This window comes from Bactrocera tryoni, chromosome 5 (genome assembly GCF_016617805.1).
Source record: "Bactrocera tryoni isolate S06 chromosome 5, CSIRO_BtryS06_freeze2, whole genome shotgun sequence".
NCBI lineage: Eukaryota > Metazoa > Arthropoda > Insecta > Diptera > Tephritidae > Bactrocera > Bactrocera tryoni.
In genome coordinates, this window is record NC_052503.1 from 46,967,633 (window position 1) to 46,984,199 (window position 16,567).

Consider the following 16,567-nt stretch of genomic DNA (forward strand, 5'->3'; position numbering starts at 1 on the left):
TACAAAATTTTTAAAATTCTAAAATAATTGAAAAATAAAAAAACATTGATAATTGTGCGTCTAAATATTTGGAATGAACATATATTACTACTCTTACAAAAAAATTTTGTAAAAACTTGTAATCTGAAATTGCTAGGGTTCCAAACAAATTGTGTAAATTATCTATAAAACTCATTTTGAAACGAAAAAATAATAAAGCCTCTAAAACTATTATGAAATTCAGCTAAGTATTTAGGCACAAAAAGTAAGTTGTAAAAAAATTACAACTGATAAAGTAACAACAACGTATTAGAAGTATGCATATGTTCATAGATCATACTAAGTTATGAAATAGTTATTAATTTTTAATAAATTTTCATTAATACACACACAATAAATGCATTTCTTTTATTTAAGTTTAATAAAGCATGTCATAGGTTCAGGTTTTCTGTAGATGGGATGGTTTAAAAACATCTAAAAGACGCAGGCTGCCTGCATATGCACGGAATACCGAATTTTAAACACCAAAGTGATGTGGAACGATCTTCATGGAACCCTCTGAATACTGCCATATTCACTATAACGCTTCAAAAATGAGCTAAAATGGATTTTCTGCTTTCTCCACCAATACCAAGTTTCCACGAACTCTCGGATGGTTTCTGTTTTTATATACCTTCTATGTGCATTTTTGCATTTATTTATTTGCAAGAGAGGCCTCCAGCTCTTACATAAATATATATCCATTATACTACCTGTTCAAATAATATAATTGTTTCATATATTTTAGGGGTTGCCATGTATAATATTTTCTTGGATCTTTAATGTATCCGAGAAATCCATAAATGGAATTATAGGGAAAGGGCCATACCTCCCATATTAAAAATATGCCCAGCTCTCCGTTTTCTTCCTGACGTTAGTTGTTAGTAGCGTCCGACTGACAAGCAATCGACCAATTTATTTAAAAAAAAACTTTTTTATTTGCGTAGACACCGCTTAAGCGGTTATAAATAGCCGAGTTTATAACAGCGCGCATGTCCTCGTATGTCTCATGCGGCTCATCGTTCCATCAACTGCGATATTTGCCGTTGTCAATGCGCAAAAGACCATAAATCTTCCGCAGAACCTTTCTCTCGAAAACTCGTACCGCAGACACATCAGATGTTGTCATCGTCCATGCCTCTGTACCATATAGCAGGTCGGGGATGATGAGTGGCTTGTTGAATTTAGCCTTTGTTCATCGAGAGAGGATTTTTCTTCTCAATTGCCTATTTACTCCGAAGTAGCACCTGTTGGGTAAAGTTATCTTGCGGTGGATTTCGTGTCTGACGTTGTTGTTGGTGTTAATGCTGATTCCAAGAAAGGCACAATTATCTATGACTGCGAAGTTATGACTGTCAACAGTGACGTGCGATGGGTCTGCGGGGTGAGTGACATTAACGTTAGGCTTATGAATCAGTCCACAAGTAGGTAGGGGGGTGGGGATTGAGTGATCATAATTTAATTCAAATGATGGTTACTCCTTAATCCTTTTCCAGCGGTATGAGAGTCCAATGCAGCGATGGTGTATCATTGGTGTTGACTGGAATCAAGATGGGCTTTCTATTAGGGAAGCGGTATTGGATATACCGCTTAGAGTGATTAAAGAGTTGAGGGTAAAAGAGATGTAAAAGTTTCGTTGTTAGGAAAATTAAGTGGTGGACGCATGAGCTAACATTGAAGAGAAGGACTGTCAAGCGATTGAGGTCCAATTCTGACAGGCTGTCCCAGCTTTGGTATGAATTTAGTTGGGCGATGAGGGATTATAATGATATGTTACTTAAAGTTAATGAAGAAGATTGGAGGAGTTTCGTTAGAGAAAATATGTTCGACCCTTGGGGTAAGGTCCATAGGATCTGCCGGGGTCGTAATAGCGACCTTTTCGTGTTGGTGAAACTCTGTTATCGTCGTGGAGAGAGTGTGTGGGGGTTCTGCTGGGAGCGTTCTTTTACAGGTCTGAGGTGCAGACACCTTAATCATAATAGGTACCTGTTCCTCCATTAGATCATGGGGAGTTCAGTTACGCCTTTGGCCTGGTTAGGTCTAAACGGCCCTCAGGAAAAGTGTTTGAAAGAGTTATGGTGGAATGGCTTTGAGAGCTAACGCGGGGTCAATATTGGCATATTTGTTGAGTTCAAGGCGGCGTTTGACTACCAAAGCTGGGATCGAGTGGTGCAACGATTGGGGGAGCTTGGCTGTCTGTAAATTACTATTTGGCGGAGTTACTTTTCACACAGAAAGCTCTGTCTAGTCCGCATGAATGGGAGTGCGGCGATCGGAGTGTTTCGTGGCTGTTCGCAGAGTTCTGTATGTGGCTTGTTTGTAGATTGTGCTACTATTGGAACCGCTGTATGGTGAGAAGCAGCCACGATAGTCTTGGAGTGCCAAAAACTCCTCTCAATAGAGAATTGTATGATGCTTGCTTGTATGTCGCACCATCTCAACGAATGTTATGCAGTTTTGTTAAGTACACCTCCCTCTTGATCTGAATGTCATACCCCTTCAGGTTAAGAAGAGGTTTGAGTGTGTCATTGCTGCGGAAGATTGGATTTCCGATGATGATGTAGAGAGGGAGGGGTATCTAAGAGGCAGGAGCCTTCTAGATAATAGGGTCAGGTGTAGGTGGCAAGACTTTTAGGACAATAGTCCTAACAGATAAGTGACTTATGAGTACATTCGGGACGTTGGGGTTGTTGAGGGTAACCCAGACTTCATATTCTGTCTGAGTCTGGGTTTTCGGCTTAAGGGGCATGAGCCTCTGCATACATTTTTGCATCAGAGGTACCTTTCTGATAGGTCGGATTGTTTTTGTGCGGCAGGGGTAGAGGCTGTATGCATGTAATTGCTGAATGCTCGATGTACTCCGATATTAGGAATCTGGGTGATAAGGGGGTTAAGTGAACTGATGAACGTTTAGATGTTAGCGGTGGCGGAGCGGAACTGCTAATAGTTTCGGCTTCGAAGTCTGTTCGGAGACTTAATTCTGGTATCACAGGGAGCAGGAGCCCTTAGAGTTCGCTCCAACCTGCTCATGCGGACTAACCCCTCGAGGAGTATCGTGGTGGTTGTGTTTAAAACCCAATTGTGGGAAGAACTGCCACTTTGTCAGTTGAATAAGAGTTGCATGGCAACCGCGTGTCGGACCCAAAGTACGGCCCTACCAACATGATTATTATGTCCATTCCACACTGCCAATTAGTACTGAAAATGCCTAGCATTTTCAGGGTGCTGATTAACGCATTGATTTGATCCGCTGTGCCTTTGAGCGCCGTGGGGTAAGGCTGTCGTCAGCACGTACCCACGTTAAACCCACTGGACGTTGCCAACTGTGAGGTGGGAGCTAGTGATGTAGGCCCCCAGTTTTGACGATATCGGTCTAAAACTTGGTTTTCAAGAAGGTGCTAATTTACCGGAACCACTGATATCGGGCCTTTATAGGGTATATGGTAGTTGTCATACAAACAATGGTATTTTCTTTTTATAAATAAATCAAATTTCTATCCAGAATATTGAGTTTTTATTCACTTTAAGATCGTACACTATACCCGAAATGAAAAAAATCAGAAAATAAATTCAAAATAACGAAAAGTAAGTTGGATTGAATGTATGTATTTTATAAGCAAACTTTAGATATAATTTGTTATACTTACTATTCGTTGAAATTAATTAGAACAAAACTCGTTCGCTACAGATCAATTAAACCAAAATTTATTTCGGAATTGTTGCCTAAAATAACTAACTTTGTATGTAAGTATCTATGTTATTAACGTTTATTGTTTTTTCATATTGTTCATAGTCAATTATTGTGCTAATTATTTATATTATTTGTATTATGTAACAATATTATATATAAATATCGGTTTTTGTTGCACACTACATATGGTTGTTGGTATATACCGTAATACGGTATGCACTTATTTTGAGTATTTCTAAGTATAATATTTCAATATAATTGTTTCACTACACATAAAAACTAATTTTGATTCTCTAAATCCTAGGGAGCTAACCATCTTGTGTCAATGTAAATCTAAGTTAATCAATTAGAAATATAATAATATATATAAATTTTGTTTTTCGTGGTAAGACTCTTCTAATATGTGTTTAATTATGTATTACCAATTCTTATTATTTCTATTTAAGTCTATATACTTTGTATATTTGTATATATATATGTATAGTATATATGTATGTATGTATATGTGTTTGGAGATATATGTTTTATTATTTAGTTTTAAATTTTTTACGGTACATGTTTCTCTTTGTGTGCGTTATGCACGATTTATCGTTATGTTTGTATAAAAAATGTAAAAATATCGTAAAATTAACAAAATCTACTCTCTAATTTCCACTGTGAATAAATATGCAAATTCGAAAGGCTAAACCAACATTTGCCCTTGATAAAATTTTTTGGTATTTCAATGTATGTATTTATATCATTAATGCCTGTGTCAGTGTCTGTATTCACATGAGGTCCTCTAATCAATGCACATATCCGAATTTATGTAATTTTTATTTGATTATGAAAAGGTTAATATTTTTTGTAATTTATAGCTACAAAATTAAATTATTTTCCCGGTTAGTTAGTATGTATTCATTAATAAATTATTAAATTTGTGTTATTTTTTTTTTAATTTTCAGATAGATTATATTCACATACAAATATGAGTATTTTATTTATCTGTGGTATTTATCAATTACCCACAGTTAGACTAACACTAAAAAATAATAAGGAAACTAAATTAAAACAATATTGGATTAAATTTAATGTTTGCGGAAGGCTCCATTGAAATTTTTTTGGTTCGAAGTTATCAATACTCGTAGTAATCAGTCACTTTTCCACACACTTGGCGATAGATAAATAAATTATTACTGTTCACAGGAATACTTTCAATCTTCGATTTTATTCAAGATATTTTGCTTAATTCCTTGAAGGCAATATGATTAGACTCTCTTTTAACTCAACTACTTTTGTACTGCTGTCAAAAGTAGCGCTAATTAACGCCTTGATCTGCTTTGCTCTACCCTTGGTTAGCAGGAAACAGAGCTTGGTCTAAAAATCTAAAGTGCTAACCATCGAGAGGCCTAGGACTTCCCAACAATTTGATTGATATAACATATACTACTGTGGGCAAAAATTGCAAGACTTTTTAATTTAAAATTTGAGTATTATGGGTTGCTTGCGCGAGGCTATTCGTAAAAAGAGAATGGAAATATGGGCGGATAACTCATGGTTTTTGCACCACGATAACGCACCGTCGCATACTGCATTGATTCTTCGTGAGTTTTTCGCCAAATTGTCAACCGGCCAGCGTATTCGCCTGATTTAGCTCCGTGCGGCTTCTGGCTATGCAGAAAACTCAAACGACTGCTCCGGGGAAATCGTTAAAGTGAATTGAAGTCACTAAACGTGAATCGCTACGCGATTTGAAGGCTATTTCGGAAATTGATTTTAGCTAGTGTTTCGAGGATTGAAAAAAACGTTGGCGCAAGTGTATTGAGACCAAGGGGGGCGACATAGATCTTGAAGTATAAATTAAGAGTTTTAAAATTATGAACAAAGTCTTACTATTTCTTGCTCATAGTAGTACCAGGTTGTTCAATAAGTTTTGTCGTTTGATAAGAGAGGGTACACACTTCATATGAACGTATGTGAAGTATCATTTCAATCTGTCAATTCATTCTTTGCTTACAAGCCATTTAGTGTCGCCGTGTCTCAGTATTTTTTTACAATGGAAAAAATTGCATACCGTGGCATATTTTTGGAAGGTATAGCACCAAAAGAAATTCATGAACGAATGTTAAAAGTGTACAATGATTGTTCACCTATAATTAGAACAGTAGAAAGATGGGTTGCCGAATTTAAACGTGGTTGAACCAGCCTTGAAGACGATCCACGTCAAGGACGTCAAAAAAGCGCAGCAACACCAGAAATCATAGCCAAAATACAGGATAAGGTTTTGAAAGACCGTCGATTGACCGAGAGAGATTTAGTAGAGGCTCTCCACATCTCATTGAGCAGTTGTGAGCGATATTTTCATTGAAATTTTGTGTTTTGGAAAGTTGTGTGCACAATGGGTGCCGCATTCGCTAACAATGGAACAAAAACACATTCGAATGCGACTTTCTCTGCAATATTTGGAGCGTTTTAAAAAGGATAAAGTGGATTTTGTGCATCGATTTATCACTATGGATGCGACTTTGGTCTATCACCACGATCCTGAATCAAAATAAGAGGCTAAAGAGTGGTGTGAAACTGGTTGTTCGGTTTCGGAACGAGTTCATGTCCGGAAATCTGCCAAGAAGATTATGGCATCAGTTTTTTGCGATGCGAGAGGATTACGTGCAAACTGGTAAAACAATTAATTCTGAATATTATCGCAACCTTTTAGATCAGTTGAAGGGAAAAATTCGTGAAAAAAGACCCAGTTTGCAGAAGAAAAAATCACTTTTCATCAGGACAATGCACCGTGCCACAAGAGCATTTGAATTAACGTTCGAATTGTTGGAGCATCCACCGTATTCAGCAGAGTTGGCCCCCGCCACTTCCATTTGTTTCCAGAACTCAAAAAATGTATGCGTGGCAAGCGTTGTTCATCAAACGAAGAGGTCATAACAGCTGTGAAAGCGTATTTTGCAGACCTTCCGGATTCTCACTTCTGGGATGGGGTCCACAGATTGGAGGATCGTTGAAGCATGTGTATTAATGTTCAAGCTCTAGAGCAAATAAGTCGTTGAACTACTTCGTTGAACTTACAATTTGTTATAAAAAATATTTTGTAAATGTTTTCTCTTTTTTCAATCGCATTTTTCGTGCTACCAGGAAACCCCTAACCTTGGCTTTGAAAATATTATAAATTCAGAGTAGAGTTGTAAATTTTTTTTCAGTTTGGAACTTTAAGCTTCATCAATTAATTGGAGTTACTCCGGAAAACGGAATTTTTTGAGATTGAGAGATTTTCTCAATTCCACACGCATGGATGTTATTGGTATTGTCGAATATAATATGTATGATTGGGTAGACCAAATTCTGCAAATGATTTTCATTGTATGTTTTTTCCAAATTCATAGAAATCGCTACCGGAAAGCCAATAATATGGAAATTAATTTGAAATAATATGGAGTGGTAAATTATGGACAGACTTATTGGAGTAAAACTTTATTTTTAATTTTATTTTAAAGATATTTTATATCATCTTGCGTTTAATTTAACTATTTATTTTTTTATGGATATTTATATATGTACATATGTATTTTGATATTCTCTATATGCATGTTTGTAGCAATATGTCGATATGTGCTCAATTCTTAAATTTCGTCTGCTTAAATTTGAATTGGTTTTTTGTAACTTTATATACGTATTTATTCGAAGATTTAACACTTTATTGTAGATTATTTGCATAAAGTTATGATATGATTGCTGGAACATATTAGACTTTTTATACTCTTGCAACCAGTTGCTTATAGTTTTCTTCACCTAACGGTTGTATGTATCACCTAAAACTAAGCGAGATAGATATAGGGTTATATATAAATAAATGATCAGGATGACGAGTCGAGTTGAAATCCGGGTAACTGTCTGACTGTCCGTCCGTCCGTGCAAGCTGTAACTTGAGTAAAAAGTGAGATATATTAATGAAACTTGGTAAACGGGTTTCTTAGTACAAAAAAAGAAGCTCGAGTTCGTAGATAGGCGTAATCGGATCACTGCGACGCCCACAAATCGTCATTAATCGAAACATATGAAGTGCCATAACTAAGCACTAATTTAAGATACGAGTATAAAACTGTAATTTGGCACAGAGGATCGCAGCCGAAAAGGGCGCCTGTAAGCGAAATTTTTTGAAAAAGAGGGCATGGCCCCGCCCTCTAATAAGTTTAATGTACATATATATCTCCTAAGCTAAAGCTGCAACAACGCAATTCGCCCATCGCGAATATTACAAAAATTCCTACCGATAGCGTGAAAATGGATGAAATCGGATGACAACCCCGTTGCCTTACCACAGTACTGTTACTGTTCAAAACTACTAAAAGCGCGATAAATAATATTATATAACCAAAAAGACAAGAGACGTAAAAATTTGGCCCGGGTAAAAATTTGGCGATGGGCGTGGCACCGCCCACTTTTTGGTAAAATCCCATTTCTCGGTATCCGATAAACCGATTTCGACAAGATTTCGTATGTGGCTTCCGTTTCATATTCCTACGCCACGTTTCGAAAATGACCGAAATCGGACAATAATCACACCTACTTCCCATATAGCACAATTTTAAATTCCGCTTGATTATGTAACTTTCCAGTATTCAAACCAATAAGCAATTAATATAACGGGATTAAACTTTGCACGAATAATGCCTTAAGTGTATGCCACCTTATGATCAAAAATTGTTCAAATCCAACGGAAACTGTTCAAGCCCCTAGGTACCGAACATGTGGAACCTTGTGTCTATATTTGACTTTTATTGTTGTTATTGCTGTTTTAACGGTTATTAGTACCCGTTAGGATATTAAAGGTTATCTGTGTTGTCATCGACGTTATCTAACGGGAGGCCCTGGAAACGTGCTGTTTCGACGGGGTCGGACCAAAGGGAAAAGGGTGTTATATCAGTGGGGTTGGTAGGACATGCAAAGAGGTGGTCAGTGTCATGCGGAGACTCGTTGCAAACAGGACATACATCGGGTATGTCAGGGTCTATTCATGATAAGTAGGAGTTTAACCTGCTACAATATTCAGAACGAAGCTGCGCTAGGGTCACTCGCGTTTCTTGCGGCAACTCGAGCTCATCGTCTGAGTTAAATTTTGTTCGAAAATATCGGTTTATGTTTGAGATATATAATTGAAATTCAGGAATATTACTTCTCTGACAATAGTATGTCTGTGTGACAAAAATGGGTTGAATCGGACCAATACTTCCCTTAGCCCCCACATACCTAATATAAAGATTTTCGAACTTCCGGGTGACTTTGTAGAGAAAGTATTTTACTCATAAGAGTGTATCTTTGGGCCTAAAATAGTAAAAAAAAAAAATTTGCAAAAACTTGGCATAACCCCTATATAACTAATATCAGCCTTTTTCAACATCCGGCTGACTTTATTCTACATGATTTGTTTTTTAGTAGTTGACATGTTAATAGTATGTGGTATATGGAAAAATAGGTAAAATCTGGTCGATACTACACCAACTGCCATATAATATACTACTTATAATGGTTTTCGTTTTTCTAACAAACCTTATGTGTCTGTCAGTACGGGAGTTATATATAGCATATTTACATATATATAAAATTGCTTGGATTTTGATCCTCAGGTGGACGTTTTACACCTTAAGCAATTTCCCTGGCTTTGTTTCCTGTAAGTTGCAAGAGTATAAAATGTTCGGTTGCACCCGAACTTGGCGCTTCCTTACTTGTTCATATTTCAATTCAAGTTATATTATTTCCACAAGTTTTTTTAGATTATTTAGTTTCATCTGAGAGTTTTCAATACTGTTCGGTTTTTTTGTGTTACATGTGAAATCAATAATAACAAATAAATAAAAATTGTAAATGTGACAGGCAAGGATTTAAGGTTTTCTAAAGAGTGTCAGCGGAAATATTCTTTCTATAATATGAAACGAATTAGAAATTCAGTAAATGTGGCTAATAACAAAAAAAAAAGTATTCTAATAATGTAAGATACCAGAATATGTTTTATGTGCTTTAAACTGTTTTCATGTGCTAGAGTTCTCTATGTTTTAAGCTTCATACTCTGCATTTCTTAGATTGGTGCCTTTAACAATCGGGATATAAGGTTAAAGCTAATAGTTTTAGGAAAAATAAGATAAGAAATTTTGTAGGTTTCTACCTACAAGCTCCTACATTTTTCTTAAAAATCTCTGAACTTTTAAATATACAGACCAAACACCATTTTTTGGACAGTGTCTTAAGCTGTTGACATCAAATCAATTGTATTAGAATTAAATTATATAAATACATTATTAATGAAAGAAGTTTTACTTCTTCTGTCAGTCATCAGTTTTCCGTCTCCTTGTCGCGCTCTACACTAGGCACTGCAGGCTCAGAAATACTTGTCCAACATGGGCATAGTCTCTTGCGCAAACTGCCGGTTTTGCGACATGAAACAGGAAACTCCAGAGCACCTGATTCTATATTGCCCAGCAATTTGTAGAAGCAAGTTCAGGGCCCTTGTATCCATCTAGGTGGACAGGGATCACATCACCTCAATCGCGCCCAGCAAGCTCCTGGAATTATTCAGGGTGCTGGACTTATGTGACCATATGTGGTATAGAAGTGGGCACAATAGACCATACATAGGTCGCAATGCAAAAACTCAATTATTTTCTATCTTTCTATCAGTCAAGTATTGTATAAAATATTTTAGCCGAAGAATATCGTTCTTTTCTATTAAAGTTAAGTCATTTGTTGATTATTTTAGTTTGAAATCTGATGTTGTTTCATTGAGCTAGCTTTTAGCATCACGCTTCTATAAGGCTAGTTTTCTTGCTAAACTCTCATACTCTCTATGGAAGACTCAGAAGCGTTAGAAAATTTAATACAATTTTGATCAGTAGAAAGTGTGGCTGCGAAAGAAGAAGCACGAATCTGCTTAAAGGCTGGAACATCTCCCATGTATTTTCTTTCGACAACATCATAAACCACTGTAAAATAACGGCTTCTTGTTTTTGTAAAATGAAAATTGAATATGCAGCCAAACTCACCATCTATAAACGATATTGACAGTATGTTATATTGATAATCGTAGTATTTGAACATTGAACTACATATGTTTTTCGATGATGCAAACTCCAATTTTATTGAAGAAAATCCGTTGCTTTCTTTATTTGGAGTAGAAAATGGAAAAACTTTTGATTTTACAAAGAATAACATTGGAGACAAAAGTGTTCCGTGAGAGTTTTAGAAATTACTTAATAATATTTTAATATTTTCTCTGGTATACATAGGTTTCAAATTGTTTGAATCTCTTTGAATCACAAATGATGGTTTGCTTGGTTCTAGTATAGCAAGCACCACATTTTTGGAAGAACAATAATTAAAACGATTACAGGATCCCTGACGAGTGTCGAGTGTTGCTGTAAATTAAAAATGTTGGGCGGCCTGTTCTAAATAGCCCGATAGGACTTATGGGCTTCAATTTTTGGCATACCATAATAAAAAAATATTTAGGAAGTGGTTTTAAACATAAATTATATTATAAATGTATTTCTTTAACTGTATATATGTAACACTATTGATGTGTAATATTACATACATATGCACCTAATTATGTATAATGAGTAGGTTCGTTTCTACTTGTGTTATGAGTCTTTTGAGTGTCATCTACGGTGTACAAAGTTGTGCTATGATATGACTCCATTTTAATATTTGTTCTCTAAATTTATAAAATTTTTTAAACTAAGTATTCTTAATATAGCATATAAGTCTAATATTGTAGATTTCGTTAATTGTATTTGTTAGCTATTCCATTTAATACCTTATACATCTATAATCATTCTGTCAAATATATTTAAAACTGAGTAGCTGAATTGTCATATTGGCACACAGAATATTTATTATTCTTTTCATTGGGGTGTTTTTACGTGGCTGAAGGCATGCCCGACGCTTGGAACCTAAGTGTGCTCTGCCCAAACCACAAAAATGGGAATCGCACAACCTGCGGCAACTACCGTGGGAGAAGCCTCCTCAATCGCCTTCCCTATCGAGCGTATTGTGTGAAAGATTAAAGCCCACCGTCAACAAACTGATTAAACCTTATCATTGCGGCTTCAGGCCTGGAAAATCAAGAACTGATTAGATATTCACCATGCGTCAAATTTTGGAAAATACCCGTGAAAAGAGAATCGACACACATCACTTCTTCGCCGATTTCATAGCTATTTTTGACAGCACGAAAAGGAGCTGCCTTTGTACCGCTATGTTTGAATTTGATATCCCCGCAAAATTAATACGGCTGTGTAAACAGACGGACCGGAAGGTCCGTCAGGATCGGGAAGGACCTCTTCGAACCGTTCGATACCTAACGAGGTTTCAGATAAGGTGACTCCCTATCGTGCGACTTCTTCAATCTACTGCTGGAGAAAATAAGTGGAGCTGCAGAGCTAAATAGAGAAGGCACAATCTTTTATAAGAGTGTACAGCTGCTGGCGTACGCCGATTCAATATCATGGGCCTCAACAACCGCGCCATTAATTCTGGTTTCTGCAGACTGGATAAGGATGTAGAGGTGAGTCATATAAAGGTAAGAAAAGACAGAGTGTGTGACTGCGGATGCATGTAATAATGTGCTATAGTATTTTAAAGAAATGAAACTCAGTGTTTAAAAATATTTGACAAAATGCATATATGTATGTATGTGAATGACAGCTAAACACCCTCTCTCTTCTAATATTAAATATTGTTTAGATTATATAACATTTTTCCTAAGGAACCTAAATAATAATCACTACAGGTAAGAAAATTAAATAAAATATGATTAAATTTGTTAAAATCTAAGGATATCAAAGAAACACAGTTATCACAAGGTTAGAGAGGGGAAAACTTTGTTCTTCGGTCTACACTAATATATGTAAATATATATATCTATGTATATATATATGTAAGTAAATAAGTACGTATTTTATATATTTTGTTTGTATTTGTTGCTAAAACTAACTACATCTAGACTTACACGCCAACGTTTAGTTTCAGCAAAAAGTGTGTCACCGCAAGCTCAGAACTCTTCAGCGGCATCCACCAACAAACGCGTGCAGCTCAATTCAACACTTGGTTGTTGTTGCTGTAACTCAGACAGACGTATATATGTATAGTATATACATTATTTACCTTACACATTGAAGTATAGTCGAGCCATCAGATTCATGCGTCTCGTTGCGCGCGCTTCCTCCTCACTATTCATCATCTGCAGGTATTGGAAAATTCTATCTCACAAAATCGTACAGACAACAAAGAGCGCCAGCACGAAGAATAACATCGCCACAATGTCTTTGTGCAGATTGCGGTCTCGGTAAAAGGGACGCGTTGTGTACGATTCCTTGCGCGTCTTGCGGAAGAGCCACAATGGTATGATTAATTGCAGTATATCTGGCACCATGAAGCCGATATCTCGTACTATTTGATGTGCATAACCTTCGCCACGCACCACATTCATGAAGAACTGGTCGAAACTGCTGGCTGTGATGTGCAGTATGGCGATGCCAACAATGCAGAATACTTTCTTCGATGTGACCGTGTTAGTAGTGTTCGCGAGATGCATGACCAGCAAGGAAGATATCAATTCGGTTACCTGTAATAGCATGTGAAAGGTAGAATTTATAGTTAATGCAAATATTATTAGTTATTTTCTTATTGATTCAAGAAAGCTAGACTTTTTTGTCGAAACTAAATCAACTCTTTGTCAGGCATGTGTCAATTATAAGGGGATATCTTCTAATTTCTTCAAAACTCAGATTAAATTTTAATTTACCCATGTATTTTCTTCACCATGGCAGTCTAGTCGTCATCCTATTCCTGGGCTTAGTATATCAACTATTTTTTAATCGAGCGATTTCTGTGAACTACGTTGAGAAGCGAGAATGGAAAGAGGATATATGAAAAATCTCAAGCCATCTAATAAAACTTGGCTAACAAAATCTCGGTAAAGTTAAGTCGGTACATAAGAAGGAGCAATCTTAACTACTTTGAACGGTTTTTAGGTTGAATCAAACCTCATTTTCAGTCTTCTGTGCGACAGAGTGATTGAAATTGAATGGGGCTACGCACGTGCTAGACGAAATGTGAGGCTGGAACACCAAAAGAGGAGTTCTCTCTCTTTTTCTAAGAAGCCTGGTCGTTAACGACCTCATCAACTTGAAAATCGTGACTGTCAGGTGATTGCAGACGATGAAGCGCTTATGGTCAAAGGAAAGTTCCTGAGTACCATTTACGAGTTGACGCAGGGGTATCTCAGGGCAGCCAGAAATGGTTTCGCCATCAAGCAATATTTAATTTGAGATGGTTTTATTTACTAGAAGATATATGATTCCGGTTGCAACACTCGCAAATGGGAGACATCCGTCTGCAACCGGCGGATACTAGTTCTCATTCTGGATATGAAGCTTTCATAGAAGCCGAATATCGAAGAGAGAGCAAAAAAGGCATCAATTGCCTTGTACTACTGTAGATCAGCCAATGACAAAAGGTGGAGTCTCTCGCCGAAAGTGGTCCTCTGACTCTAAAACACCATAGTCAAGCCCATTATGTTGTATGGAGTCTTTATGTGGTGGAGAGCTCTAGAAAAATCCCACTTGCAAAGAAACTCGAGAGCGTTCAACGGGCCGCGCTCATCAGTATGCACTAAGGTCCGCTCCAACGATGGTACTTTTCGCAATTTTGAACACAATTCCCGTGGACATCGCCGGAAAGTGTATGGCTGCGAAAATTGCTATCAGACTCATAGAAAAAAGAAACACGTATTTGAACACTCGGAAATCGTCACAAATTTTGACTTCATACCGCATCATGGAGTCGCTAAACCGAACTCTGGTAGCTCCTATGCCCATATACCAGCGAGAGAGTTGTGGGTGGGAAGAAGTTGTTAGAGGAGAGGTGCAGAGCTTTACGGATGGGTTGAGGTTTCAGGGAAAGGTTGGTGGAGGGGCTTAAGCCAACATCACAGTCATTAAGATAGCAGTAGATTCCCTGCTGTGGAGTGCAACCTCCTTCAGAGGAGTGTCCATCCACTCAGATAGCAGAGCGGCGATAGTAGCCTTAAACTCATTAACAGTGCGTTTAAAGTTGCCTTTGTGATAAGACTGGTATGGGTGTCCGGCCACAGCGGAATCGCAGGAAATTGTAAAGCTTGTGAGCTTGCAAGGAAAGGCACCTTAGAACCACTATCGGTAGTATGGTGTTCCAAGTTTAAGTCAAATTATGAACTATATGGACGATATGAACGATATGAACGATTGCAGCGCTGTCGTGTCACCTGCCAAACTCATTTACCGAACTAATTAGGAAGAGGGACACTAACCAATATGCAGATAGTCAGAAGGAAAACAATTACAACTCGCTAGTTAGATAGATCTTAAAAAGAAGAAGAAAAATTTTGGTACAATAAATAATATTTAGAACCTAGGTTTTTTATTTATTCTCCACATCAGCGAAAATATGTTCCTAATTGCAGCGTATCTATAAAGCAGTGAAGTCTAAACTCGATTTAAGGCCTCTAACAATATAAATGTAGCACAGCGCAAAGACTCAAGTCGAAAAATAGTTATTAGTAAATAAAAAAACATAACCGTTTTTCTTGAAATGTTGAAATTCTACTTTGGCCTGTTTGTTTGCTCTAAATCAAATAAACGCTTTTTGTTCAAAATACCATAAGCAGTTCATAAGCTGGCAAGCTAAGTGAGTTATCAGTTTCGAAAAAAGTTTGGTTGGCGCAACTTTGGCTTTTAGAAAGTTTGGGTTTTCTTTTATACTTTTCTCTCTTTTTGGCTAAGAAGAAAGATATGTGATGATTTCATTTCAAATGTGTGTGGGCAGAAAAACTTTCTGTAGGTACGATTGAAAATTTAAAAATACAGTCGAGTCGCGAGAATTCATAATGGCCCGGGGATCATAATTACGCGCGACTTCGACTTACCGAGATTTCCATTTAACGAGGCTAAGCAAAGAAAAATTCGAATTAACGGGGCTCAAAGAAATAGTTTCCCAAAGATAGTCAATGTCAAGTTGACTATATTCCAATAAATTATTGTTTAATGTTTTAATGAAACCGCAAGCACGGAAGCAGTTTTGTAAACACAATGTGCTATTATTTTTCCATGCTTTACAAGAAATTTCCATAGCTGTTAATATTGTGCAGTTAAACTTTTTCTTTTCATCAATGCTATTAACCAGTTTAATAACCACTTCCTTATGGTATAATGACTTAAAATCTTTTATAGTACCCATATCAAAGGGTTGCAGCTTAGACGTAGTGTTGGGTGGCAAAAACTCAATTTTTAAGTGGCTAAGATGAGGGAAGCCATTGTGCGCCGTACAATTGTCTTTGAATAGCAATATCATTCGATCATGGGCTGCCATGGTGTCATTTAACATTTGAAGCCTTTCGTTAAATAATGTTGTTGTCATCCACGCTTTCTTATTGTGCCAATAGTGCACTGGAAAGCTACATATATTTTTTAAGCACTTTGGCTTTGCTGACTTTCCGATTAATATAGGCTTAAGTTTTTCGGTGCCATCCATGTTTACAGCAAATAAAATGGTCACTCGATCTTTACTGTGCTTACCCCCTTGATATTTTTCATTTTAAAAGCAATAGGTTCGGTCTGGCAAACATTTATGAAACAACCCAGTTTCATTAGCATTAAATATATTCTTAGGTTTGTAATCTTTTATCAGATCACTAAACTTCTAATTCTATTCACAGCATACGTCTTGCCAGAAGAACTTTCGCCGCACATTTTTTTTTAAATGTGATAGGTAGGTAGGTAGGTAGGAGTGCAGCCCTTTCGGGCTCAATTAACACTTGATGTGCCATTTTGATGCACT

The 16,567-nt window shown here is 36.8% G+C and overlaps 1 protein-coding gene across 2 annotated transcripts in view; it reads right to left on the minus strand.

Annotated features, from left to right (window-relative positions):
• Positions 1-12,158: 12,158 nt before the first annotated feature.
• The window catches only part of LOC120779069, a 41,966-nt gene continuing 37,557 nt past the window's right edge, over positions 12,159-16,567 (minus strand). Inside the window, exons 2-3 of one of the 2 annotated variants that reach the window (XR_005705602.1) lie at positions 12,862-13,316; positions 12,159-12,809 (exon numbers count right to left, since the gene is read on the minus strand). Coding sequence is in view for 1 of the 2 variants with exons in the window: in XM_040111205.1 (XP_039967139.1) it covers positions 12,957-13,316 (360 nt within the window). In the remaining variant the exon portion in view is untranslated. Of the gene's footprint in view, positions 13,317-16,567 lie in introns of both variants that reach the window. The other variant, XM_040111205.1, reaches the window with a different exon arrangement.